This window comes from Mus pahari, chromosome 15 (genome assembly GCF_900095145.1).
Source record: "Mus pahari chromosome 15, PAHARI_EIJ_v1.1, whole genome shotgun sequence".
In the NCBI taxonomy this organism is placed as follows: Eukaryota; Metazoa; Chordata; class Mammalia; order Rodentia; family Muridae; genus Mus; species Mus pahari.
Window position 1 is genome coordinate 56,428,465 of NC_034604.1, and position 26,223 is coordinate 56,454,687.

Below are 26,223 nucleotides of genomic sequence, written 5' to 3' on the forward strand. Positions count from 1 at the left end.
CTTATCTCCTTGTACAAAGCTCAAGTCTAAGTGGATCAAAGAACTCCACATAAAACCAGAGACACTGAAATTGATAGAGGAGAAAGTGGGGAAAAGCCTTGAAGAAATGGGCACAAGGGAAAAATTCCTTAACAGAACAGGAATGGCCTGTGCTGTAAGATCAAGAATCAACAAATGGGACCTCATAAAATTGCAAAGCTTTTAGGGCAAAAGATACTGTCAATAAGACAAAGAGGCCACCAACAGATTGGGAAAGAGTTTTTACCAATCCTAAATCTGCTAGGGGACTAATATCCAGTATATACAAAGAGCTCAAGAAGCTGAACTCCAAAAATTCAAATAACCCCATTAAAAATGGGATACAGAGCTAAACAAAGAATTCTCAACTGAGGAGTACCGAAGGGCTGAGAAGCACTTGAAAAAATGTTCAACTCCTTAATCATCAGGGAAATGTAAATAAAAACTATCCTGAGATTTCACCTCACACCAGTCAGAATGGCTAAGATCAAAAATTCAGGGGACAGCAGATGCTAGCGAGGATGTGGAGAAAGAGGAACACTCCTCCATTGCTGGTGGGATTGCAAGCTTGTACAACCACTCTGGAAACAGTCTGGCGGTTCCTCAGAAAACTGAACCTAATACTACCGGAAGATCCATCAATACCTCTTCTAGGTATATACCCAGAACATATTCTAACTGGTAATAAGGACATATGCTCCACTATGTTCATAGCTTCCCTATTTGTAATAACCAGAAGCTGGAAAGAACCAAGATGTCCCTCAACAGAGGAATGGATACAGAAAATGTGCTACATTTACACAATGGAGTACTACTCTGCTATTAAAAACAATGAATTTATGAAATTCTGGGCAAATGGATAGATCTGGAGGATATCATCCTGAGTGAGGTAACCCAATCACAAAAGAACACACATGATATGTACTCACTGATAAGTGGATATTAGCCCAGAAGCTCAGAATACCCAAGATACAATTTGCAAAACACATAAAACTCAAGAAGAAGGAAGACCAAAGTGTGGATACTTCGATCCTTCTTAGAAGGGGGAACAAAATACTTATGGAAGGAGTTACATAGGCAAAGTCTTGATTAGAGACTGAAGGAATGACCATCCAGAAACTACCCCACTTGGGGATCCATCCCATAAACAGCCACCAAACCCAGACACTATTGTGGATGCCAACAAGTGCTTGCTGATAGGAGCTAGATAAAGCTGTCTCCTGAGAAGATCTGCCAGTGCTCGACAAATACAGAAGTGGGTGCTCACAGCCATCCATTGGACTGAGCACAGGGTCCCCAGTGAAGGAGCTAGAGAAAGTACTCAAGGAGCCGAAGGGTTTGTAGTCCCATAGGAGGAACAACAATATGAACTAACCAGTACTCCCAGATCTTCCTGGGACAAAACTGCCAATCAAAGAAAACACATGGTGAGACTCATGGCTCATGTAGCAAAGGATGGCCTAGTCTGTCATCAATGAGAGGAGAGGCCCTTGGTGCTGTGAAGGTTCTATGCCCCAGTATAGTAAAATGCCAGGTCCAGGAAGCAGGAGTGGGTGGGCTGGTGAGAATGGGGAGGTTGAAAGGGATAGGGGATTTTTGGAGGGGAAACTAGAAAGGGGGATAACATTTGAAATGTAAATAAAGAAAATATCTAATTAAAAAAAGAAGAAAATAAGAAAGAGGGTAAATATATAGGATCAGAGAAAGGGGTTCGAAATTATAACTAGATATAAATAAACCCCTTAAGGAAGTCCATGAAAATACAGAGTTTAATTAAACAACGAAACCAATTCAAAATATGAAAGTAGAATTTAACAAAGAAAGAGAATACTTTCTTTAAAAAGAACGAAGGCAAACTTAAATAAACTCAAAATGAAGAATTCAGAAAGCCAATCAAAAAGCTCTGAGTTAAGCCTCATCAGGGAGGAAAAAAAAAAAATCAGGTGCTGAAACAAAGTAGAAGAAATGGCTAGGCCCATCAAAGAAAATGTTAAATATAAAGAGAAATAATCCAGGATTGAACCACCCATGAAATCTGGCACTATGAGAAGACCAACCCTATAAATAATATAAACAATGGTACAGTTTTCCTAAGGGTCCAGTAGTGACATGCATACCTTGGCAGTAACCAAAAGCTGTCTAATCTTATTTAAGGAATGTTCATCAAAGGGAAATCATGTCTGGTACTGAAAACCTAGCCAACTACCTGGGGGGTGGTAAACCACGGATCTGTTAGGAGAATCTACAACCACTATTTGATTAAATCCTCATAGTTGTTAACTATATATGTATGCTTATACTAACACACGTAAGTAGAGTTCTCATCCCTCCTTAATAAGAAATGTCTCCTTGTAACAGATGGAGACCATTATAGAAAACCACAAGAGATCAATATGCAAAGAACGAGTGACAGTATAATGCTAAGCCCCAACTGATATATCTACAGTGCAATTCTACTCTGGCATCTAAGGCTCACAGATCAATCATAGCAAAGGAAGAGATGGAAAGACTGTAAGAGCCAGAGCAACAGGAAGTTTGCTGTGAGGTTTCATCTAGACATGTCAGAGAAACTACAAGACCAGAAAAAAGACCAACCTAGTAAATGTGCTGACATGGAAAGGAGAAATCTCATGGGACCTCAACCCTAGACAAAGAACTACAGGCATATAATTGACACTGAGAATGGGAAAAATAGTCTTTCCTAATAAGAGCCCACGAACTGATCATCTGCTATATCCACTCCAGTAGTGACTCCTGTGACAGGTTTAGAAACCTGGAAGCAGTCCTGAGGCAAAGAGTTTCACGGAAACTTAGCTTCCTGGAACCTTGGCATTCCCTTAGCATGTATACTAGAAACCTGTCCCCACGTTAGTCTGGTATATGGATCCGTGTGCTCTCTTTCAGTATTGTTTTATTATAAGTGCCTTTAAGGATTGATTTTGACATATAGCTAAGCCTCCACCGGTGTTCCAATGTTCTAGAAAGTCCTTGAGCGAACCCTGAGCTTGGAATTCAGTAAGAATGTTACCTATTCAGTAACATTCAAATTTACCTCTGGTAGAGACAGTGAAAATTATCAGGCATTACAATTTACTTCAATAGAGCTAGAAAAGCTCAGGGCTAGTCTACATAGTAATTACTTAGAACAATAGCCAAGTCACACCCATACACAGGAATACACAATGGCCTAGGAAATAGGTGGGTTGTAGTATTATTTATGAAAGGGTTAGTAGAACTGAATTCCCCTGGTACAGGTTTTTCACTAGACCCAGAAGACTAGCATAATCAGGTATTTACTAAAGGACCTTGGTGGTGGGGTTTAACAATAGACTAGCATTGCATCAGAGCATTCACCTGGCTCCTGTGTTTAGCTGATCTTAATTAAGGGTTGTTCCTATTCTCAGTTGTAAACATGGCCTGGCTCCCACCATCTTTTTATGCATGCATCTTCTTTGTTTTGTGTCAATGCAACTTGGCAGATGTATTCACCTGGCTTTCTTGTTTTTCTTCTGTAATATAAGACTGATGCTTGCTTTGTGAAAATACATCCAGATACAGCACTCCCTTGTGTTCGTACTTGTTTGTTATTCATTTCTCCCCGACTCTTTGCTCACCTGTAACCAGAGCCCCGTTAACTGCAGATCAGAAACCCAATTGAGGTTCGTCTGCAGCAATCATCCAATACCAAGTGGTCGGCACTGAAATTATATACATACAAGTAAACATTTTAGGTGAAGGGTCACTAGTCTACTCGTGAATGTGGCTGTGGCAGGCCTTGCCCTTCTCCTTCATTACCTCTAATGGCTAAAAATCATTAGATTTCATTCCTAAAACTAGCCTCCACAGTCTATTCTCTTATCTGGCCACTACTTCCTCCTGAGATTGACTACCAAGATCCAGGTATCAAAGTCTTGAAGTCCAGTAATCAAAAGCCCACTTTGGCTCACCTAATTAACATGCCCAATTAAAGTTAAGACACCTCGGCCTAACACAGGATTTCCCCCTTTATCTTTATAAACCACCATCTGTCCCCTCTCCATTCAGAGGCAGTCCTTTGTCCCACTCCAGGACAAATACCCATTCCCTCTCTCCCTTGCTTCTTTTCTTCCCCTTGTTCCTTTCACACTCTCTCTATTCCTCTATCTCCTGTCCTTGCCTCTTGTTTTCCTGACTTTTGTTCCCTTGAGGCAAATAAATCTTAGTGCTAAGACCTTGGTCTTGGGGTGTCTTGAGCCAACACTGTTTCCTCAGTAGGGACTGAACAAGTTGTGTTTACATATTTAGGAGTGTGTTTGTGTATGTAACAAAAAATTTAAAGAAGAGAAGCAGCTATCAATTTGAGAACGATCAAGGGGGTGCATGGGGAGGTTGAGGAGAGGGGAAATGTGAAATTATGTAATTTTTTTTAAAAAAACATATACTGATGAATTGGATTAAAAAATAAGATCCATGTTTTATGGTCTCTAATAAAAATCACTTTACCATCAATGATAGATATGATTATTTTAACATAAAATAATGGAAAAAGGTATCCCAGGCAAATGGAACAAAGAAATAAACAGAATATTCTTTTCTAATATCTGAACAAATAGATTACAAACCAAAACTAATTAAAAGAGATGCTAGTGGATATTCCATACTTACTAAAATAAAAATCCATTGAGATGATATTCTAATTCTAAACATTTAACCGCCAAACAAAGAAGTACCTGATTTCATAAAATAATCTTAAGTCTTAAACCAGAAATTGACCCAAACACAACGATAGTGGGTGAATCAATACTCTACTACCCCCAATAGACAGGACATCCACATAAAATCTAAATAGAAACACTGGAGTTATATAACATCACAATCATCCAGACCTAGAAGACATCTACAGAACATCCCATCTGAACTCTAAAGAATGTACTTTCTTCTCAGCAGCTCATTGAACATTCTCCAAGATGACCACATACCAGGATACACGGCAAATCTCAACAAATGTAGAAATTTAAATCACATCCTGAACGCAAATGTAATACAGTTGGATACCAAATGACAGTGAAATTGACAGACAGTACACGCACTTATGAGAGCTAAATGATACGGTACTGAATGAAAATTTGGCCAAGGGAAAACACAAGAAAGAAATATAAAAGTTCATAGAATTTAGTGAAAATGAAAACAAAAAATTCCAGAATCTATAGGCTATAATGAAGGCATGTTTACAGCACTAAAAAGGAATGTTTACAGCACTAGATGCCTACATTAAAAATCAAATCAAAACAAAACAAAACACTGGGGAGGATTCATAATAAAACCTTAGTGCTGTGCTTGAGGGTCTTGGATAAACATGAAAGACAACATTAACACAGAGTAGGTAAAAGGAGATACTAAAAGTTAGGGCTGAGCCAGGCATGAAGGCATGAACCTTTGATCGTAGCACTCAGGAGGCAGACACAGGTGAACTTTTCTAAGTCTAAGGCCAGCCTAGTCCACACAGTGAGTTATAAGACAGCCAGAGCTGTTGAGAGAGACCCTGCCTAAAAAAAAAAAAAAACTAAAAAAAAATGAACAAGCAAAACTCTTAAGGCTAGTTAAAAAAAAAAAAAAAAAAAAAAAGACAAAAACACAAGCAATCAATTCTTTGCTGATTCTTTGAAAAGACTGACAAACATTTAACCAAATTATCTAAAAGATAAGAGAAGACCAAAATTAATAAAATCAGAGATGAAAAGGAAAATACTGTTACAGATACTTATTCAGTGAATCCTAAAGACACATTTATTATAAATAATATATTTTATTTTGCAGAGACAAACCAGAATTCATCCAATCCTTTAGCACATGAGTTCCATTTTATAATATTGTAAACATACTTTTATGTTTATACAAATATTTTTATGGTGATATCTTAGTCAAGGTTTCTATTCCTGCACAAACATCATGACCAAGAAGCAGTTGGGGAGGAAAGGGTTTATTCGGCTTACACTTTCCACATTGCTGTTGATCACCAAAGGATGTCAAGACTGGAACTCAAGCAGGTCAGGAAAGCAGGAGCTGATGCAGAAGCCATGGAGGGATGTTCTTTACTGGCTTACTTCCCCTGGCTTGCTCACTCTGCTCTCTTATAGAACAAAGACTACCAGCCCAGAGATGGCACCACCCACAAGGGGCCTCTCCCCCTTGATCACTAATTGAGAAAATGCCTTACAGCTGGATCTCATGGGGGCATTTCCCCAACTAAAGCTCCTTTCTCTGTGATAACTCCAGCCTGTGTCAAGTTGACACAAAACTAGCCAGTACAGTTGATCTCTCAAATATTCTATATACTCAGTACTCATGACTAACTTAAAAATTTACAATACTAAAAAATATCTGACAAATCACTTTCTATAAATAGCATTAAATGTGCAGATTTTATTAAATTCATTACTCCATATATAATAGTTACTTATGTGGTTACTTTCCCTAACATGATACATTTTAGTAGAACTAAGGTTAACTATCCTTCCATTTAAAAATAATGCTTAGTTATCCACTCTCTATTATTTTCTAATACCTCTATAAATTTGTTTTGATTTGGCTATAACATTTCTCGGGTTTTCAATATTAAAAAAATATCATCAGTGGAATTATTTCTTGTCAGAGGCCTGAGTGTCAGAGGCTGAGTCTTTGCCGGGTCTAAAATTTCTTCTTCAACTTACTTCAGTAAAACTTACACAATATAGCCTATTATTTTGTCACATCTTTTATTAAATTAACACAAAAGTGTTTTATTTTGGTATTATTAAAGTGGAATCACTTTCTTCATTTTTTTTGGATTGTTCATGAATTACTTAGAAATTGGACAAAATGTTATGTCCTCATGTGTATATTGCAACTTTCATGATTCATTTGTGAGTTATGGTTTTGGTAAATAATACAGGAGTCTTCACATAAAAGATTATATAATTTGAAAAATCAAGATAATTTTACTTGTTTCTTTCCAACTTGAGCACCATTTTAAATCAAGATGCCCTAGTTTGTTTTACTTATTTATGTTTTAAATTTAATTGTTTCATTTATTATTCTCATGTGTATATAGGAGGTTGTGCGTGGAGGTGTGCATGCAGTAGTGTGGGTGCACAGAGGTCAAAGGACACCAGGAGTGAGTCATCTATCTCCATCTATCACGTGGGTTGAGGCCTGTTCTATTCCTGTGTATTGTAATGCTAAATTCTATACCAAGCTTTTTGCTGTGCAAACCTTGCTCCTTGATTTAAAACTATTTGTTAAATAAAACTCGCTTCCTGGCTTCCTGGAAGGATTAGAGATAGGTAGGTTTGGAGTGACCTAGTTGGAGGATAGCAAGAGAAGAAAGAGGAAGAACAAGAGGAGAGAAGAAGCCACCGTGAGGGGAAATGAACTGTGAGCGTGTGGTCAGGAGAAACAGCAAGTGTCTGGGATACACCACTGGGAAAGCAGGCAGGCCAGCAGTTAGAAGCATAGATCAGGTGTTACCTCCCCATTAATTGTCAAAGACAAATAAAATAACCATAGTCTGACTCTCATTTATTTTTAAACTAGTTGGGGATAAGTTTAAATTGGTTGTACTGCACATGTGGGTTCCAGTGATTGATTCTGGGTCATCAGACTTAGGGTCCTTCAGCTTCTGAGCCTTCTTGAAGACCTAAAGGGCTCTATATTAAGCAATGTGTGATAGACCCCTTGTCTTATCTTGAACCACAGGTAGAAAGGATGCTATATCTCAACAGGAAATATGATAGTAGTATGTGACATCTATGGGTACCCATATCAGATGGATGCAGTTTACATCTATTCCTAAATTATTGTGTGTTTATTATTCAAGGGTGTCATTTCTGCTAAATGCTTTTATGCATCTATTGAAATAATGCATATTTTTAATTAATTAATTAATTTTTGTTCATGATAATGCATATTTTTAATTATACTGATAAAATATTAGTCTTGTAATGGTGTGATAAATACACCTAAGTTTTGTATAATGTGTGTATGTTGCTGGTTTCTACTTGCATCATTTATCTTTAAGATCTATTACTATTTTTAAGTAATTTTATTTTTGAAAAGATATATCTCTATAGCTCTCTATCCTCCTTCTCCCCCAATCTTACTTTATCCCCACCCCTTCCTCCTGAATTCATGATTTCTCCTTTAACTATTATTGTTACAAATCCTCTATATTTTGTTGTTGTTGTTGTTGTTGTTGTTGTTGTTGTTGAAATCAGAAGTGAAGCTAGCTGTGATCAAATACCGTGAAAAAGGAAGGCTACAGTAGGATGGGTTTATTTGGGCTTATGGTTCCAAAGGGTTGGGAGCCATAATGATAGGGACAGCATGGAAGAGGATTTTATCTGGAACTAGAAGCTAAGAGTTGAGAGTTCACATCTCATACAGCAAGCACAATTCAGAGAGAGCAACCTGAGCATGGTAGGCATCTCTGACCCCTCAAATGCCACCATCAGTGACTTTCTTCCTGTGGGTTTGTGGCACTGCCTCTTTCTCTTCTTCCTGATTTGAGTACCCTCAGCCACTGCTCCCTTTTCACGGGAAATCTCACAAATATTCTTAAGGCTGTTTCGTATTTCAAACAACTAACTCTTGGCATTATTGCGTGTTTGTACTGGCTCCCTATTCTGTTTCATTAACTTATAATGGCATCATTATTATCCTTCCTCTCACGAGATTTACATTTGCTTCTCTCACTTGGCAGTGCCTAATACAGCAGGTCACCTTCTTAATTTCAGAACTTTCTTCTACCTTTCTCTGGGCATGTGTGGCTCTGAATCCCCTGGGAAGAATGTTTTAGCTGCGTGTCGAAAGACACTTAATTTTGTCAGTCACTTCCCAGTATTTTGTGAATAAAATTCTGATTTGTTCTGTAACTCATTCATTATTTAGCACATGATAAAACAGTAGTAATAATCACAAATCACTATTTTCCTGAATTTCCATTCCTGACTGCACTCAGAACCTGACTGTACCTCACCTGCACTTTAGAAACACAGCAACCATCCAAACATATATATTAACAATATATATGCTCACAGTAGTGATTGTGGAGCGTTACTTCCATAGGTTTTAAGATCTCTCTAGAAAAAAATTTCTAATATATATTTATTTTATAAAACTATTAAGGTCATAGAGTCTTATTAAATCCAAAAATTGACTCTCCCCTTTTCCTGCTTAATTCTCTAGAATGAACAAAGTATTCACATTCCTTATCTGTGTTAGGATCAATAACTGCACTCATATTTCTAGGTACAGGAGGTCCTGCATTGGAACACCTCCTGCTGAGAGATGATCTATTGAGAAGTACTTGGTAAGTACCTCTCATGACCTATTTTACAGCTTCTGGGGAATGGACAACATGATTCTGTGTCTTACCTGCCCCAGGCCACCATTTATCTTTATCAAGGTCCTCACTTAAATATCAAGAAAGGAGAGTTACCTTGAAGGCTATAATTGAAGAAGAGAGAACAGAGAGAGCCAGAGAGAGCCAGAGAGAGCCAGAGGTCTGTCCTTAAGTCCACCGCCTTTCTGCCTAAGGTAGATGAGGTATAGCATTAGGAAGATGGCTAAATGCAAAGCATTGCTGTCAGTATTGTAGAAAAAGACAGCCCCAGTACGCATCCCTGCCAAGTACTGTCAGGGGGAGACCACAGCCGTGTGCAGCACCCGCGGTATTGCTTCAAAGGAAGATGGGCTCATACTCCTCTTTGATGCCCGAATTGTCTTAGATACACTTTTTAGCAATAACTCTTCTAATTGTCCAAAGAAATCCCAGGTTCAACTGATCGTGTCTACTCTTAATGCAGCCAGGTTCCTCGTAACGAACTTTCTGAATAATTTTTTTTCCCTGCAGATTTGCTCAAATGAAGTTATCCTCACTATGGTCCAATGCTGTTGTCATCAACGTGGCCATTGCTTTGTATTCCGGTAAGTTTTCAGCCTTGCGTGGAATCCTGGTGTGTTCCTGTAGTTAAGACAGGAGCTGAATGGCTGTTTTACTGCCTTTTTCAATTCTTAAATTGGTAAAAGAAGAGAAAGCAGGTTCTAAACAACTCATCAAAAGATACCTAACTTATTTTGTACAGTAGAGAAAGACACAGCATGGTGCTGAGGCACGTGCAGTGGAATTTAGAACACTGCCCATTGCTCAATCTAGGGTCTTTAGAGTAATTTTCATAGATGGTATTTTGGGGCGATGTCATGGTTGTTAAAAGCAAAGTACAGAAAGAAATCCTCTTTTCTAAATCTGGTGTGCTTTAACATTCGGAATTGTTACATACTTTCAGTTCCCAGACCCCAAATCAAAGACAGACATGTGTAAGGAAAAGACCCTTTCCGGACATTGACATTTTTTTATCATTTACATTTCATAAGGAAGTGGTTTTAAATATTGACAAATGTCCTCATAATAGAGCACAATGTTCTGAAGTAACTTTTGGCTCAGCATTCCCTCCTATACTAATTAGGTATCTATACCGTAAATCCTTTAAAAGATGGTATCAGCACAGAGATTGTTGACAACTTCACTAGAAGTTATTGAAAACATTATATATAGCTTTTCACAGAGCTCATTTGCCTTTAAGTATTCATTGTTTTTGTTAAGTATATAGATATACTGGAGAGTTTTATTTTTGTTACTAGCGTAGACCTCTCCTCTTGTTGGCGACAGTCCTTTGTATAGATTGCTGAAGTTTCTGCTACCATTGTATTTGTGAACCGCTTACTTTTAAAATTGTTTTTGTTGGCATAGGAACTGCCTTCCGATCACCATACAAACTCAAAGTAAGTCACTAGTTCATTTGGAATTTGAAATACAATTTTAAATGTTTGTCAATTTAGAATCTCAGTAAGATTATCTATGACATACAAAGATTTAAGAAATGAAAATATGTGCTTATGCAAGTGTTATTATACCAAAGTCAACTAACACAATCTACCAAGCAGTGTAAAACCATATTGGGATGCTCTAGGAATGATCTAAGTGGTAATATGCATAGGAAAGCTATTGGCAATTATTAGCTATTTTTTACAATACTGGGATACAAAAAGTATACTTGGAGTAAAATTATTTATCCTAACAAAGAGAAAGTAGTATACTATTTATAAATTTTTAAGAGAATAAATAGCAATTTTTTAAAAAATTTCTAATTCTTTTTAAAAATTATTTATTTATTTAATGTATTCACCACTGCTCTCTTCAGACACACCAGAAGAAGGCATCAGACCCCATTGCAGATGGTTGTGAGCCACCATGTGGTTTCTGGGAATCGAACTCAAGACCTCTGGAAGAGCAGTCAGTGCTCTTAACCACTGAGCCATCTCTCCAGTCCGAATAAATAGTAATTATCCCTATTGAAAAGTGTGTGTGTATCTATATATATATGTGTGTCATAAAATGGTAGAAAAAAATATTTAAATAATACATTATATAGTATACTATATCATTATGATTGAAAATAGACTATACTTTTCTATATCTTTTTAAGTGTCAGCATGCATAAAGGTCACAAGGTTACATAAAAAGCAAGCATTATAAAAGCACAAATCACATCCCTCCCCTGTACAAGCTATCAAGGTCTCTAAAACTATACACAATATCTAAAGGTAGTGTATGTGTGTTTTATTGAAGAAGACAGGACAGTGAACAGCACGTTCCACTTCAAGCATTGATTACTGAGGTGGAGGAAGGCAGATCTGCCCTGGGAAGGGAAGCCTGTAAGTGCAGGGAGAATGTGCACTGGATCATACGTGCACTGGATCATATGTGCACTGCATCATATGTGCACTGGATCATACGTGCACTGGATCATACGTGCACTGGATCATAAAAGCACATGGGAGAAGCTGTGCCTCCCACACTGGTAATGAAAACGAAGAGAGCAAGCACTGAAAACCAACTGTTTAATGAATGTAGAACAGGGAACTGGCTCACAAGACACCGTCTTTGGGAAGGCTCTGTATTTAAATGGAAATTTTACGACAGAGTTTATAATTTAAAGAACATTAGCGAACTTCATGTCTCTGGCCCTTTATAGAAATGTCCCCTTATGGTTCAGATAGTTAAGTACATACAGATCTTCTCAATAATCACAGTATATGACCATTAAGCAAATATAATTCAAAACAAAATGAAGAACAACTTAAGATTTAGCTTTAAACATATCATTAAATTTATGTGCATTTACCTGACATCGATTTTTTAAATTTCTGTTCTAGTCCTTTTTTTTAAAGAATTTGAGTATATCTGTATTCTTTAAAAGCTGATACTGCCCAAAATACAACTCTTTGCATGTTGTTTTAAAAGTACTGAGTGATTAGCTACTGCATAGTAGGCATGAAGGTATTTGATTTTAATCCTGAATATACACTGTTATCTCATGATATATATATATATATATATATATATATACACACACACACACACACACACACACACACACACACATATGCCATATTTCAAGACTATTGTCATCAGGGTTCACTACTAAATGATTTCTATTGTCTTCCTCTGTCTTACAGATAGACTGTAGACCATATCTGAATTCTGATGATGAGTGTACCAGAGAGTATTATCCTGTATGTGCAACTAACGGAAAAACTTATTGCAATAAATGTATTTTCTGCCAGGCACTGAAGTAAGAATGCGATCATGAGTATTTATTTTTCTAGTCGTGAATAAGTCATTATTACACAGTGATATAAAAATTCATATCGTTGGTAATCTAGACACATGGTCTGTAGCAAAGACAACCATGATAGTTTATAAGAGCCAAGGGGATGTACTTCGAGCTCTCAAGAGACTCACTGTGAACTGTCAGCATATCTGTGTTGAGTGTTCTGCAAAACCGACTTATTTAACTTAGCTTGGTGAGTTGTGAGGCGTTTCTGTGGAGCCGCAGCCACAAGGGTGTGATTCTGAAACTGTAATGTTAAGTGGCATAACTCCGAAATCGAGAGTCCATCTCTAGCTATATAACTGACTGGGAATCGGATTGAACACAGAGCTTTAAAATTCACAATGGACAATGAACTAGTTAATGCTAAAAAAGAAACTCGTGCAACGTTGCTGGAAGTTGTCTTTCTAAACCCCCCAAGAGCACAGGCACTCTTAACTTAACTCTTGTCTCTGTCTCTGTCTCTGTCTCTGTCTCTGTCTCTCTCTCTCTCTCCTTCAGTCTGAAAGACTTTGTGGTTTGAAGGCTCGACAGCCTTCTTTATTCCTCATGTCCTTATGTGGCTTTCTACACTTATAAAATAGCTGCCTGTTTGCTTCCGAAGTGGTATGTACCTATTGGCAGAGCTGTAAATGCCCATAGCTCTTCTTTCATGGATCTGATGTGAGTTTTGATGAGAAAGTTGGAATTGCCAAGGATCCCCACAGTGGAGAAAGGGTATACAGGGACTTAAAAAGCAAGTGGACACAGCTGCTTTAAGAATAAAGCATAATCTCTCTAGCATGTCCAAAGTAAAAATCCTCTAAGTATATAAGCATATAAATTATCTAAAAAGTATGATTAATTTTTATGTTTTTTTTTCCTTTGGATTCTACAGGGAAAGTGATGTTCCTATCCTATTTGCTCATTATGGTAAATGCTGACATTTTCTGGAGCCAAACATTCCAATGACTATAATCAGGATATCTTTCTGCAGTGAATTCTACAATTAGTCTCTTGATCAAAGTCTCCCATTCACAGAAGACCAGATGAATCATACTATATGACAGAAGATTAAATACTGAGTTATTTAAGGTTACTCTCAACAATGAGAAACTATAATTTCAGGATTCCTATTGTTAGTGTCCATTAATAAAGTAATAGTTTGAAATCTCAGTATCCAAACAGGGTGTGGTCCTTAAATCTAAATCCTAGCACTTATGAGTCTGGGGCTAGAGGAATGATATAAGTTTGAGCTTGAGCTACAGAGCAAGTTGATCACAAACAACAAAACCCTTATCTTAATGTTATGTTCCGTGATGTAAACCCCCCACTCAATGTATAGATCTAAGTAGCTAAATATTCTGCTTAATAAAATATTAACCAGTGTTATTAAATGTATTAGAGTCCTTTTTTTAAGTCTGAGTCCATGATAATTTAAGACATATTTCAGTGCCTGTGATCTAAGAGATATTTCCCAAAGTTATCCAAATATCATATTATATGAGAATTTTTAAAATAAATTAGATATGTCAGATTCTAGTTGCTCACAAATTTTAGTACATTTAGAGGAGGGTTTTGAGCAGTTGAGAGTCTAAAAGGTTGCTTGGGTTAGTGTGCTCATGGACCATAGGGAATCATGATGGTACCAGACACAATTTCCATCTCAGGCAAGGTAGACTAGAAAGAGGCAAGTTGCATGAACTCACGGGCAAAAATGTATTAATTAGTGAGGGAGGGGGAGAAGGAGGGATGGAGGGAGGTTTAGAAATAGGTCCTTTATCTGAATGTTTATGTTGCCTGGGATCTGATAGTTTTCCAGTTCTTATCAGCATAATGTTTTAAATATCAATAAAAGCCAATCCCTTATATTTTAAAGGTAGTTCTTTCTTGAATAAGATATAATAATCTTATAATAACTATCAATGCTTATCTGTCCTAGAGATATGATGGGGCTATGCTGATCTGTTTGGTTTCTTCCCTAGAATCAGAGTGGAGAATAAAGAAAGACACACTTGATAGACTGCTAACAAAGTTGGTTAGAGAGATGTATAGTTAGTGACTCATAGGTGACAGGAGAGTAGCTAAGTACCTGGAAATCATCCTTTGTCCTTGTGAGGGTTTCTTTTTAAACCATTAGATTTAGGCTTAAACACTAAGACTTAGGATATATCTAACTTTGAAGCAACTGCAGATTCTAAGAATCTTGGTAGACAAATGTTAACTTCATGTTTTAAATGACAAGAAATTTAATCCTATTTTATTCTTGACACTCTGGTAATAAGAAGAACCTGAACAGAAAATTTGATCCTTTATTCTCTTAGACAACTTCTCCAGAGAATTTTTTTATACCAAAGATTAGTGGTTTAGGTATAATGTGATGAAAAAAAGCAAAACAAAACAAAAAACAACAGGAAGGTAGGCCGCCCCAACTATTCAACTTTAGGCTGCTTTCTTTGGAAAAGAGTTCTGTCACTCTACCAGTGGAGTGGATAGTTCGTCAGGTGATTGAATGGTCAACTTTTAAGGAATCCAGCAAACAGATTTCTGATACATCCACATCAACCATGATTTCTCTAAGAAACAAAACCAAGAGAACATATAGCTGTATTCATCAAAGCTGAAAATCCCAAGAGCCATGTCCATACTGAGAAATGGGAGGTGGGGCACTGGTGGCTGCACAGCTCAAGATACCTCAGTGAAAGGGAGACCAAGGCTGCAGCTCCAGTCCAAGCACGAGGTCTAAGGCTCCCACCATGTTGCTTGCTACTAGAGTAAGTCTTCATTCAAAAGTAGTTGGATTCTCCTGGGTGCCAGTGACACACACACACACACACACACACACACACACACACACACACAGACAGACACAGAGAGAGAGAGAGAGAGAGACAGACAGACAGACAGACAGACACAGAGACAGAGACAGAGACACAGAGAGAGAGAGAGGAAGAAGGAGGAGGAGGAGGAGGAAAGGAAGGAAGGAAGGAAGAAAAGGAAGGAGTGCCTGCCATAGGGGAGAATGTGGGCAAGTGCTACTCCCCTCTGTTTTTCCACTCCATCAAGAACTTTAGCCCAGTGGATGATAGAGTTTACATTGAGGATGAATTTTAACCACTTAGTTCATTGACCTGTAAAAGGCTCTCCCAAAAATCTCATCACACACTTAAGCTGAAACATGGTTTACTAACTCTCTAGGCATCCCTTTATCCAGTCAAATTGGCAACCAGATCTAGTCCTCACAACTGCTGTACCTTGTGACATTCACACACACCACAGCCCGGGCTGCTTATACAAACAATACATTTACTGTTTTGGTTGTGGAAATGGACATAGGTTAAAAAGTGTCCAACAGACACAATTTCCTGGCTGTAAATTGGTGCTATGGGCTTGCAAATATCCTAGTGTGACACCGGTGTATGTACCTTAAAACAAAACACCTAATAAAAATAAAATTTCTTGTTAAGTTAGCCAGGCATACGCATATTAGTTTTAGTTTAGTATTTGGTCTAATTTTTCTGACAAAACCAGGAGGCAAAATTGCTGAGTCACAAGTCTTTAAATTTGTTTTTCTTTTCTTTTTTATTCTCTTGTTCTTTCTTACCCAATAGTTTGAAATACTCTTTCCTTCCCCGTCTCTTTCTCTCTCTCTCTCTCTCCCCCTCTCTCCCTCCATCTCCTCCTCTCCCGTGTGTGTGTGTGTGTGTGTGTGTGTGTGTGTGTGTGTGTGTGAATTGCCTTCTCCTTCTCTTTACCTCTGGGTAAATCAGGTCAACCTGTTCCTAACTTTCTACTGAGAAAACCATTAAGCGCAAGTGAGGTGGATCTCGTGAGCTTTTGCAGCCTCCAGGGGGAACACAAACTTCTGCTCTGATCCACTGGCGCTGGGCTTTTGATCTTGTTTCTGAACAAGTTTCTCAAAGAAAGAGCAGTAAGAACTGCAGCTGAAGGGAAGTGACTGGGAAGAGAAGGCAAGCCTAACTTCTTCAATGTCTAGAGCTGTTGGTGTCTCTCCAGTGTCTTCAGTGTTCCGGCAAAGGGGCACAGAGACACCTGGCGACCGTCCAAAGCCTAGGGTTTCTATAACAACTTCTCAAGGTCCCTTCCTTATAAAAGAATTATTTCTGGAAAGCTGAAATTCCAATGTGGGCAATTCCTGAAGAGCAGCGAGTCTCTTACTTAGCTTAGCCAGCTGCTGGGGGAATAAATAACTCTTTATAGGTACAGTGATGGCCTTTGAAGTCTCCGGGAGGACTCGGGACCTCTGTCGCCTGTGTCTTATTGATTCTGAAGATCTGTAAAAGCATAGAGGGAGGGTAATGTGAACCATAATTAGCAATCTGGGGAAAGGGTGTGGTACCTTCTTGGTCTGTAAGAAACTTTCACTTGGAAATATGTTACAGAAGCTCTTAAAGGATTGTTCCACAGACTTGATACAATGTCTTCCTCTCTATTATGGATCAAAATCACTTTCATCCTGGCCTTGGTGGTCCCCTTTTATTATGGTGAGTACATTTTTCTGCTATCCCCCTCCCAAGCACACAATGCTGGAGGCAACCATTGCAGTTCAGAGCTAGATGAAGGGTTCAGCTGGGAGCAGATATCAAATGACAGCAGGGAAAACATTAAGTTCCTTAGAACTTACCCCAATGCTTCACTTTTACTCATGCCCTATCTCAGAGAACTGGAGCATAGAAGATGAATGACATCAGCAGGAGAAGCAGGGCACAGCAGTGTGTACCCGGAAAGCCGTTGCTCAAAACGTGTATCTTTAAAACAGTACTCTGGAATTTTAGGTTGCTCCCATGGATCTTTGGTTAGAGATGCTTACCCTCATCCTGTTTTTGTAGGACTTCAGTGCTGCCGAATACAATGTATGAGATAGACACAGCATCTTCCAGATCTGGCACTCCCCTGGCATTATTGTTTGTGGTTTGTCAGCTGAGTTCTGTAAGACAAGGTCGGTTCTTAGAGAGAAAATGCATCGATTCTTCAACTGACAAATCCCAAATTTCAGAATAAATAAAGGGACTGTGAAAGATTAGACCTAAGACACTCCATCTTAGTAATTCAATGCTAGTCAATTTTTCTGCATGTCTTTTCTGCAAGGCAAACTAAGTGGCTTTGCCACAAGGCTGTTCCTCTATGCTATTCCACAGATAAAGACAAACTGTGATATCTTTAAAAGGAGAGTTTTAGAAGTTAGTAAACAGCAAGGGACATTTCCAGATTTGAAATCGCTCTGCCAATGCGCTGTTCTACTCCTTCCTCACCTCCTAACTTCGAAGGTCATGAGTAAGCAATTTGCACAGGTGACTTTTGCTGTGTACTGTGAGCACATCACACTGCAGATAGACTGATTGCATTCTCGACTCTTCTTCTGTTTGCTGGTTTCAGAAACTACTTTTGCATTTTCCAAAGAAGTTCGACGTCAGGTAAGTTAACACCAACTACTTTGTCAGCTTCGTAGGAGCCAGAGGCGTTGAGAACACCAAGAGAACAGGGTCCACAGAATCAACTAAGCAGGGATCACATGGGCTCGCAGAGACTGAAGAGGCCGTCACTGAGCCCATAAGGGTCTTCACTAGATCCTCTGCGTGTCTATTATGGTTGTTAGCTTGGTGTTTTATGGGACTCCTAGTGGTGGGCATGGAGTGTCTCTGACTCTTTTATCTGCTCTTGGCATCATTTCCTTCTCCTGAGTTTCCTTGTACAGCTTTGCTATGAAGGTTTGTACCTGGCCTTATGGTTAACTTGTGCTGTTGTGCAGTTGATATCCTCAGGGGATGGGGGGGCTTCTCTTTTCTAAAGGGAAATACACACTATTGCCTATTTCTGTAAGTCACCAATACTCTCATTATCTACATCTGTATACAACCTTACAAATCTATATAAAGGCTCATATATGAGTGTCTGTCATGAGTGGCTCAGAAGGACAAGAGACTGAAGGGTAAGTGATTAGATGGCTTTTAAAAATCAGGTTTATTTTTAAAATGTGTCAATCATACAATATATTTGGTCTGGCAAGATTGCTCAGTGGATAAATGTGCCTGCCACTAAGCCTTATGGCCTCAGTTCAATCTCCAGGGTCCCTGTGGGAGAAAGACTCCTGAAAGTTGTCTTCTGACCCCCTACATGAATGCTGTGGCATGCCTGTACATGTGCACATGCGAACACACACACACGCACACACACGTGTACACACATACACACATACATAAAGTAAATAAGTGTGATTACATAGATGTATAACATATTTGTGTTTGGATACCTCTGTATTTAAATTTAAACCTTAATATTGAACCATTCTGCTGGGTGTCTTCCCCCCCCCCCACACACACACACCACACACACAGAGATCACTATATGATAAACCTTGTATTGTCTCTTTCTGTCTGACAGCCAGATTGTAACAAGTACAGAACATTCCCAAACCAGTGTACCAGAGAATGGAATCCAGTCTGTGGGACTAATGGACACACTTACAGCAACGAGTGTGTTTTCTGCAACGCGAAGATGTAAGCGCTCATCACTAAAGGTTGGCTTTCCCTAGAAGGCCACGATAGAGCCCTCTGGATACCCCAGACATAGCTCGCATACACAAACAGTAAACCCTGTTACTACTAAAGCCATAGAACCTCACTTGCACCTTCCTTTTAATTGCTCACTTGCAAAACCTGCTAAATGTATCACCTGGTTAATTTAAACGAATTATTATGAACTGCTAGCAGCGAAGTGGTAAACAAGATGATGTAATTCCAAACTTGGATGCTAAATAGTAAAGACCCTGTTGCGAGAGCAGAATACTCAAGTATAGAATTCAGAAGTCCATCACAATTGACTCTAATACTAAGGAGCGAGGTCTCTGGTGACCCGCTTTGTCTGCTCAGCGTGTTGACAGCTTCCTAATATTCCCTCAGGCCAGGGCAGTCTGGGAGCACATTCACTCCCCTCCCCCCTCCCTGCCCTACCATTCTGATCACATTCTCTCATTGCATAAGGAGAGTGTAAAAAATGCCTATCGGATGCTAATATATGTGTACATGCATTCTTTTTACGTTAATTCAGCTGCGTTCCTACCTTACACCACATTTATTTTTCTCTCTCTTCAATGCTTCCTTCCATAAACATTTCTGTGTACTTAATCCTCAAAATGTCCAGTGCTTCTAGAGGCCCACCAGGATGATTTCTAGTCCTCTTCTCTGTTGGGTCTGAGATGGTCCCAAAGCTGAGTCCGAGCTGGGCTTCCAGGGAAGATCCACTATTCCAAGACAGGAGCCGTGTGAGAGTGGATACGTGGTAGACTGTAGCTGCTTGTGGCTAGAGATTTTCCACATGAATACATCTCAGTTCCCTCTCATTATAAAGCAAGGAGTGCAATGTGATTTAAAAATTGGTGCATGTTAACCGGAAATGGTGGCTCAATTCTGTAATTCTTTTCCTTCTGGTTTCTCTTTGTTTTACAGAGCTGCTAAAGAAAAAATTGATTATCGGCATTATGGTCCCTGCTGAGTTTTGCACAGTGTTCTGTGGTTATCCTTTTTCATGGTGGATTTTACAATCAAGTAGAATGTTCTCAATCGATGCTTAAAATTCCTAGACAGCAAGTGAAGCTTTCTGTGGGTCATGAAGTGGAATACAAGATATTGAAAGAATTTCTTCAAGCTGTGGTTGAAGGGCTTTATTTCAATCAATGTATTATAGTGTTAAAATTGCTGTCTTAATTTTGTGTTTGAGGAAACTCAGTATGGTTTGTAACCATAAATGTTTCATTCACTAAAATGTTAAATAAGTTTTATTCTAAGTATTCTTTATCTTAGAGGCACTTGGTTAAGTCTTAGAGGCAGATGGCTAAGGTAAATGAACATTTGTAGTAATTATAATTTGTTGATGAAAAAAGAAAAAAAAACCCACAGCTCTCACCTTGAAGGGAATAAGAGGCATTTGGGGGGCACATTTTGTGTAGTTGTGATCACAGATATAAGTTACCCCAGAGTCTATGTTCTAACATGGATGCAGCTTTATAAAGTTTATAATCTTACAGAACATAGGAAGTCATAAATCAAGGCAAGTTCAACATATATTGGCGGGTACATCAGAGAGGTGGCTACAGCAAGATGGGAGGAGCTTTCCCATAGGCCTTTGCTGTGCTTTGAGTGTGAAAGGCCTCACAGGTTCCTGTGTTTGAATTATTGGTCCCCAGTTGGTAGAACATTTGAGGAAGGATTAGGAGCTGTGGCCTTGTTGGAGGAGATGTGTCACCTGTGGTGAGCTTTGAGATTTCAAAAGCCCATACCCTTCCATTCTCACCAGCTTCCTCTCCCCACCCCCATCTTTTCCTCTCTACCTACCTAATTCTCATGTATCAGATTAAGCTCTGGGGTTCTGCTCCATCACCATGTCTGCCTGCTGCCATGCTCCCCACCCCCACCCCCACCCCCATAATTGGCCATGGACTCTTACTCTGAAACTATAAGCAAGGCCCCAAGTTAAATGCTTCCTTTTACAAGTTGCCTGGGTCATGTGTTTTGTCACAACAACAAAAGAAAGTAACTAAGAAAGCCTCAGATTCTATCCGATGACACGCTTGGTTTTTGCACTGGTGGAGGCTGGTAGATGGTTATGTCAACAGACTTAAAAAAGGTTCTACCCATTAGTCACAGGTTGTTACTTCTGGAACAGAGGTGGGCAAGAAATGGATGGATGTTCTGGAGACTAAAGCTAGCCTGATATAAGGTAATTGGCCCCTGGACATATAGTAGTTCCATCTCTCCACACACTGTTTTAGTCAGTTAATCAGTATTGTAGAGACAGCTTCTTTCCAGGAAATATCGTTCACAAATTCAGGAGGCATTTTCACAGATGAACAAATAAAACACAACATGAGTACTCATTGCAAGCACAGATCGAGAATTTTCTTTATACTTAAACCTGAACGGCTGATGAGATACCTGGAAACTTGAAATCCTGTAAGTACCCCTTGGGTAGTTATAGTGAGAGCCTAGGAGATGAGTAGATTCCTGATAGACAAACAGGCAGGGAAGAAAGGCTCTGTACGGTAGCATGGACTATTCTCTTCAACATTTAAGATGGCCCTCTTCCTGATTCTCTTCCTCTTTTCAAGGCAAAGACTTGGTGAGCTTTTTCTCGCCCTGGGAGGAACTTTGTAGGCCTTCCTTGGGAGGTGGGTGGCTTCTGTGGTAAGAAACAATCAGCTTCCCTTTCTTTGTCTCATTACCCAAGCTCCCCCCCACACACATACACAGCCCATGGCAACGCAAACCAGCCAGTTCTGAGGAATTAGGGGAGCCCACTGCATCACCAGACAAATATTGGCTTTTTCAAAAACACTAGGGTACCATTTTAGGTCCCTCTCTACCTGGTGGAATATGTATTTTTATGTGCTGTGTTATGCATTCATATTTCTGCTTCATTAAAATCTGCCTAGGTGCTGAGAGCTTTCTTTTCCTGCCTTTTTTACTCTGTAAATGAGGAGAGAAAAAGACCCTGTTCTTAGGCAACCCGCTATGATATAATCAGTTTGGAAACCATTCTGAGATGGATACAAGGTCAGTCTTTGTCAAGAGAAGCAACCAAGGTGTTTGGAGAGTGCCCTGGTGAACTTCCAGGGCCGCCGATCCAATATCTTGGAGTGTGGGGGAAGGAGGTGGTGATGGGCGAACCCTAAGCTAATGTTTTTGTTTCTTCTCTCTATGAAAGGTTAGCAAGAAAACACCTACTTCCCCGACCCCTGTTGGGCCTCTCCTTCTAGTTCTAATACCTGTGGAGTAGAGAACCAAAGAATTCTTTCAGACAGTCCTTGATGGCAGTCCCAGTCCCACGGCCTGAAATTGATGAATTCCTGCAGTTAGCTCCTGAACTCTGGCTTCTTATGAAGCCAGAAACTACATACATTTATACCAAAGTAGATAGACTTTTACTCTCTTATCCTAGGATACATAATCTCTTTGGGGTATTACAATATTCCTTCTCTATTTTTGCTTCAGTAGTTTGAATCAAAAAGAAAGGGATCACTAACAAGTTAGTTAAGAACGTGCAAAAGTTCTTTAAGCAAGTTAAAATGTTTAGTGATATTAATGCAGTTTGATATCCCTACTAAAAACTTGTGAACACAGACCCCGGGCTCACGCCGGGGTTCAATCACACTGAGACACCTGACCCAGATGCTGGAATCCTCAAATGACCCAGATGCTCAAATCAAGGGTCAAGGGTTAGAGGGCCAAGAAGACACATTGCCTACATCTAAAGGAATGTGGGAATGGGGGCAGCTCCTTTCCTTAGAAGACTAGTGGGAGAGAACATTGCCTAAGAGGGCACTGACTGGGTCAACATTCTTTAAGGACTCCTGAGAAGTTAGTCTCCGCTCTGAACCGGAGAAGCCTGACAGGTTCACAGAGCTTGTGGCTCGGCATTGCTTCTCTGGTGTTAGGGTCCGCTCCTTTGAAATTCCAACATATACTGAAGACCCAATGAGACTTCCAGGCTGTGTGTTGAACAAATAATGGATTCTCAGACTGTTAGTCAGGAAACAGCCATTGTTAGACCATCCGAACCACGGCCTGTGAGTTCCTGTAATAAATCCTATCTGTCTGTCTGTCTGTCTGTCTGTCTGTCTGTCTGTCTGTCTGTATCTATATCTCTATATCTGTGTCTATATTTATATATTCATTCTATCAGTTCTGTCCCTCTAGAGAATTCTGACTAGTAGGACAGTAAAAGAAGAAACTAATACATTTACATTGAAATTGCATTGAAAACCCATCGAGAAGAGAAACACTTTTTTTGCTTAAAATTTGCATATTGTATGATAGTGACGACAGTCTCAATTCATCCCAAGAGTCACTATATTTTTAAGGTTTGTGATAATGTGGAAAATCTTACTCCATGGGTAGAGATTACCATACAAACATGTTAAAATAGTTGTTAATGTTATGCACAATGTATTAATAAAATTCTAGCTGTAGAAACATAAAATTCCAACTCATCCAGCTTAAACAGAAGAAAATGTATCCTTTGTTCCATGAGGTTTCAAAAGAAGCAGGCAGACGGGCAGGCATGGTGTGGGAGCATGGGCTTTTTAAACGTCAAGCCCACCCCCAGTGACATGTTGCCTCCAATAAGAACATACCCCCTAATCCTTCCTAAATTGTCCACCGTCTGAAAACTAAACACTCAGATATATGAGCCCACAACGACAATTCTTATTCAAACCACCATATTCCACTTTCTGGTGCCCATAGACTTGTAGCCATATCATATTACAAAATGAATTTAGTCCAACTTCCAAAGTCCCCATAGTCTTTCACAGTCTCAACAGTGTTTGAAGTTCAAAGTCTCTTCTGGGACTCACAGCATTCTCTCGAACTTTTATTCCCTGTAAAAATCAAAGTGCAGCAGCAGACAACAGTCCAGGATAAATACTACTTCTGCAAAACGGACGGAAGGGCCAAGTGTCACATGACTCTGGCATCTTCTAAACCGTCTTGGGGTCCCCAACACAATCCAGACTTCACCTACCCGGCCTCCATGTGAGGATTCTTCTGCCACACGCTGGACCTCACTGCTTATCCTTAAGTGTGGAGGAAAATTCCACAACCCCTTTACTTCCTTTCTTCTTCCTTATTGAATATACAATTTTGCACAATATATTCCAATTATCCTTCTGAATGAAAAATGAACTAAAAGGAAGAGAATACACTACTCCTACCGTGTAGAAACAAGTTTCATTGTACCTATAGGAGAGAAAGCGGGGAGAAGGAAGAGTCAGGCTGAACATGGCCAGCTGACTAAACTGGACCATGAGAGGGGCGAGCAGGACAAGGAGCAAGAAGAGCTGTAGCTTAACAAGGGGCAGCCCTGGCCGAGAGGCTAAGAGACCAGCAAAGTGGCTGAGTTACACAGGGATCACCCCTGAAGTCAGCTCAGTCTGTGCCCCTAGGCTTCGACTTGGCCCATTGATTTCCTTTTCTTTGACGCGAGAGATCCAATTAAGACCTGAAATCTTTCCCACGAAGAAGGAAGAAGTTTTGAATCCTACTCAGAACAAGAAAACGGTTTCTCCTTTAAAAGGGGGGAGGGGATCATTCGGCCTGCTGCTAGTTGGGGGTTTACAGTATCTTGCAAGCCCCAACCCTGTAAGACAAGGTTCCAGCCAGGACATCATGAGGTACAGGGTGCTCAGTGGCTCCGCGGCAGCCACCAGAGCAGGAGCTGCAGCTTGAGCAGTAACCCAATAGTGTCTTCCCCTCTGTGAACCTTCTGAGACATCAGGCATTCCATCAGTTCCAGGAGATGGTTGGAATGGGGACCCACCTCAGGGTGGTCATGGGGTGCTTGGACAGTTTTTCTGCAGGAGAGTCCCTTACTCTGCTACCTGGGAGGGAAATTGGCGACGAAAGCTCTGCTGGGTCCTAATGCCCTCCTTTTCCTGAGTCTCTAACCCTGCTTCCTCTGCCACAGGACACTTCTGTTTTTGGTACTCCTCGTCTTATGCCTATGGTCTGTCTTTGTTTCTGTTCCACCAAGACTGGACACTTTAGCTTCCCCCCCACACACACACACTTTTCAGTTATAGACAGGAAAAAAAAACCTGCCCATCAAAATTCCAATGTAATTCTTTACAGAACTTGAAAGAACAATTCTCAACTTCATATGAAAAACAAACAAAAAACAGGCTAGGTAAAACAATCCTGTACGATAAAAGAACCTCTGGAGGGTTCACCATCCTTGGCCTCAAGCTGTACTATAGAGCAAAAGTAAGAAACAGTAAGGAACAGTAATAAAAAGAAACAGACAGGTTGATCAATGAAATCAAGTTGAAGACCCAGAAATAAACCCACACACCTACAGCCACTTGACTTTTTGACAAAGAAGCCAAAACCATACACTAGAAAAAGACAGTGTCTTCCACAAACAGCGCTGGTCTAACTGGATGTTTGCATAAAGAAGGATACAATTTGATCTGTGTCTATGCCACTGCACAAAACTCAAGTCCTAATGGATCCAAGACCTCAACATAAAACCAGATACATGGAATCTAATAGAAGAGAAAGTTAGAAATAGCCTTGAACACTTTGTGTACTTTTAAAGCCAAGCACGATGACATACACCTATAAGCCCAGGCCTCTGAAGACTGAAGACGATGTAAATTTGGGAAGAGCTTAGACTACATTGTCAAACACTGTATCCTGTGTATGTGCAAGATTCATGGTTTTAGACTTATTAGAAGGACTGGTTTCTTGGTATAAATTGAAGATATAATAGAAGTATTGGAAAATCATTATACTACACTTATGGAGATTATATTTGTAGATTAGAAAGTTACACAATTTAGCATGAGAATTGCAAAATTTTCCCTTGTAGTATTTTCTGTATAAACTAAAATTAAAACAAACCAAAAATGATTTTAAAAGATAAGTTTGTCTATCCATCCATCCATCCATCCATCCATCCATCCATCCATCCATCCATCCATCCATCCATCTATCTATCTATCTATCTATCTATCTATCTATCT

General features: G+C 39.5%; 2 protein-coding genes across 3 annotated transcripts in view; one reads left to right on the forward strand and one right to left on the reverse strand.

Annotated features, from left to right (window-relative positions):
- The window catches only part of LOC110333336 (serine protease inhibitor Kazal-type 10), a 107,642-nt gene extending 87,043 nt beyond the window's left edge, over positions 1-20,599 (forward strand). Inside the window, exons 2-9 of one of the 2 annotated variants that reach the window (XM_021214926.1) lie at positions 9,283-9,343; positions 9,887-9,960; positions 10,784-10,815; positions 12,553-12,668; positions 17,115-17,191; positions 18,084-18,121; positions 19,089-19,204; positions 20,153-20,599. In XM_021214926.1, coding sequence (XP_021070585.1) covers positions 9,897-9,960; positions 10,784-10,815; positions 12,553-12,668; positions 17,115-17,191; positions 18,084-18,121; positions 19,089-19,204; positions 20,153-20,198 — 489 coding nt within the window. In that variant the 5' untranslated portion in view covers positions 9,283-9,343; positions 9,887-9,896 and the 3' untranslated portion in view covers positions 20,199-20,599. The remainder of the gene's footprint in view (positions 1-9,282; positions 9,344-9,886; positions 9,961-10,783; positions 10,816-12,552; positions 12,669-17,114; positions 17,192-18,083; positions 18,122-19,088; positions 19,205-20,152) is intronic. The other variant, XM_021214927.1, reaches the window with a different exon arrangement.
- Positions 1-26,223, reverse strand: part of Spink13 (serine peptidase inhibitor, Kazal type 13 (putative)) — a 123,578-nt gene that overhangs the window by 25,004 nt on the left and 72,351 nt on the right. The window lies entirely within an intron of this gene.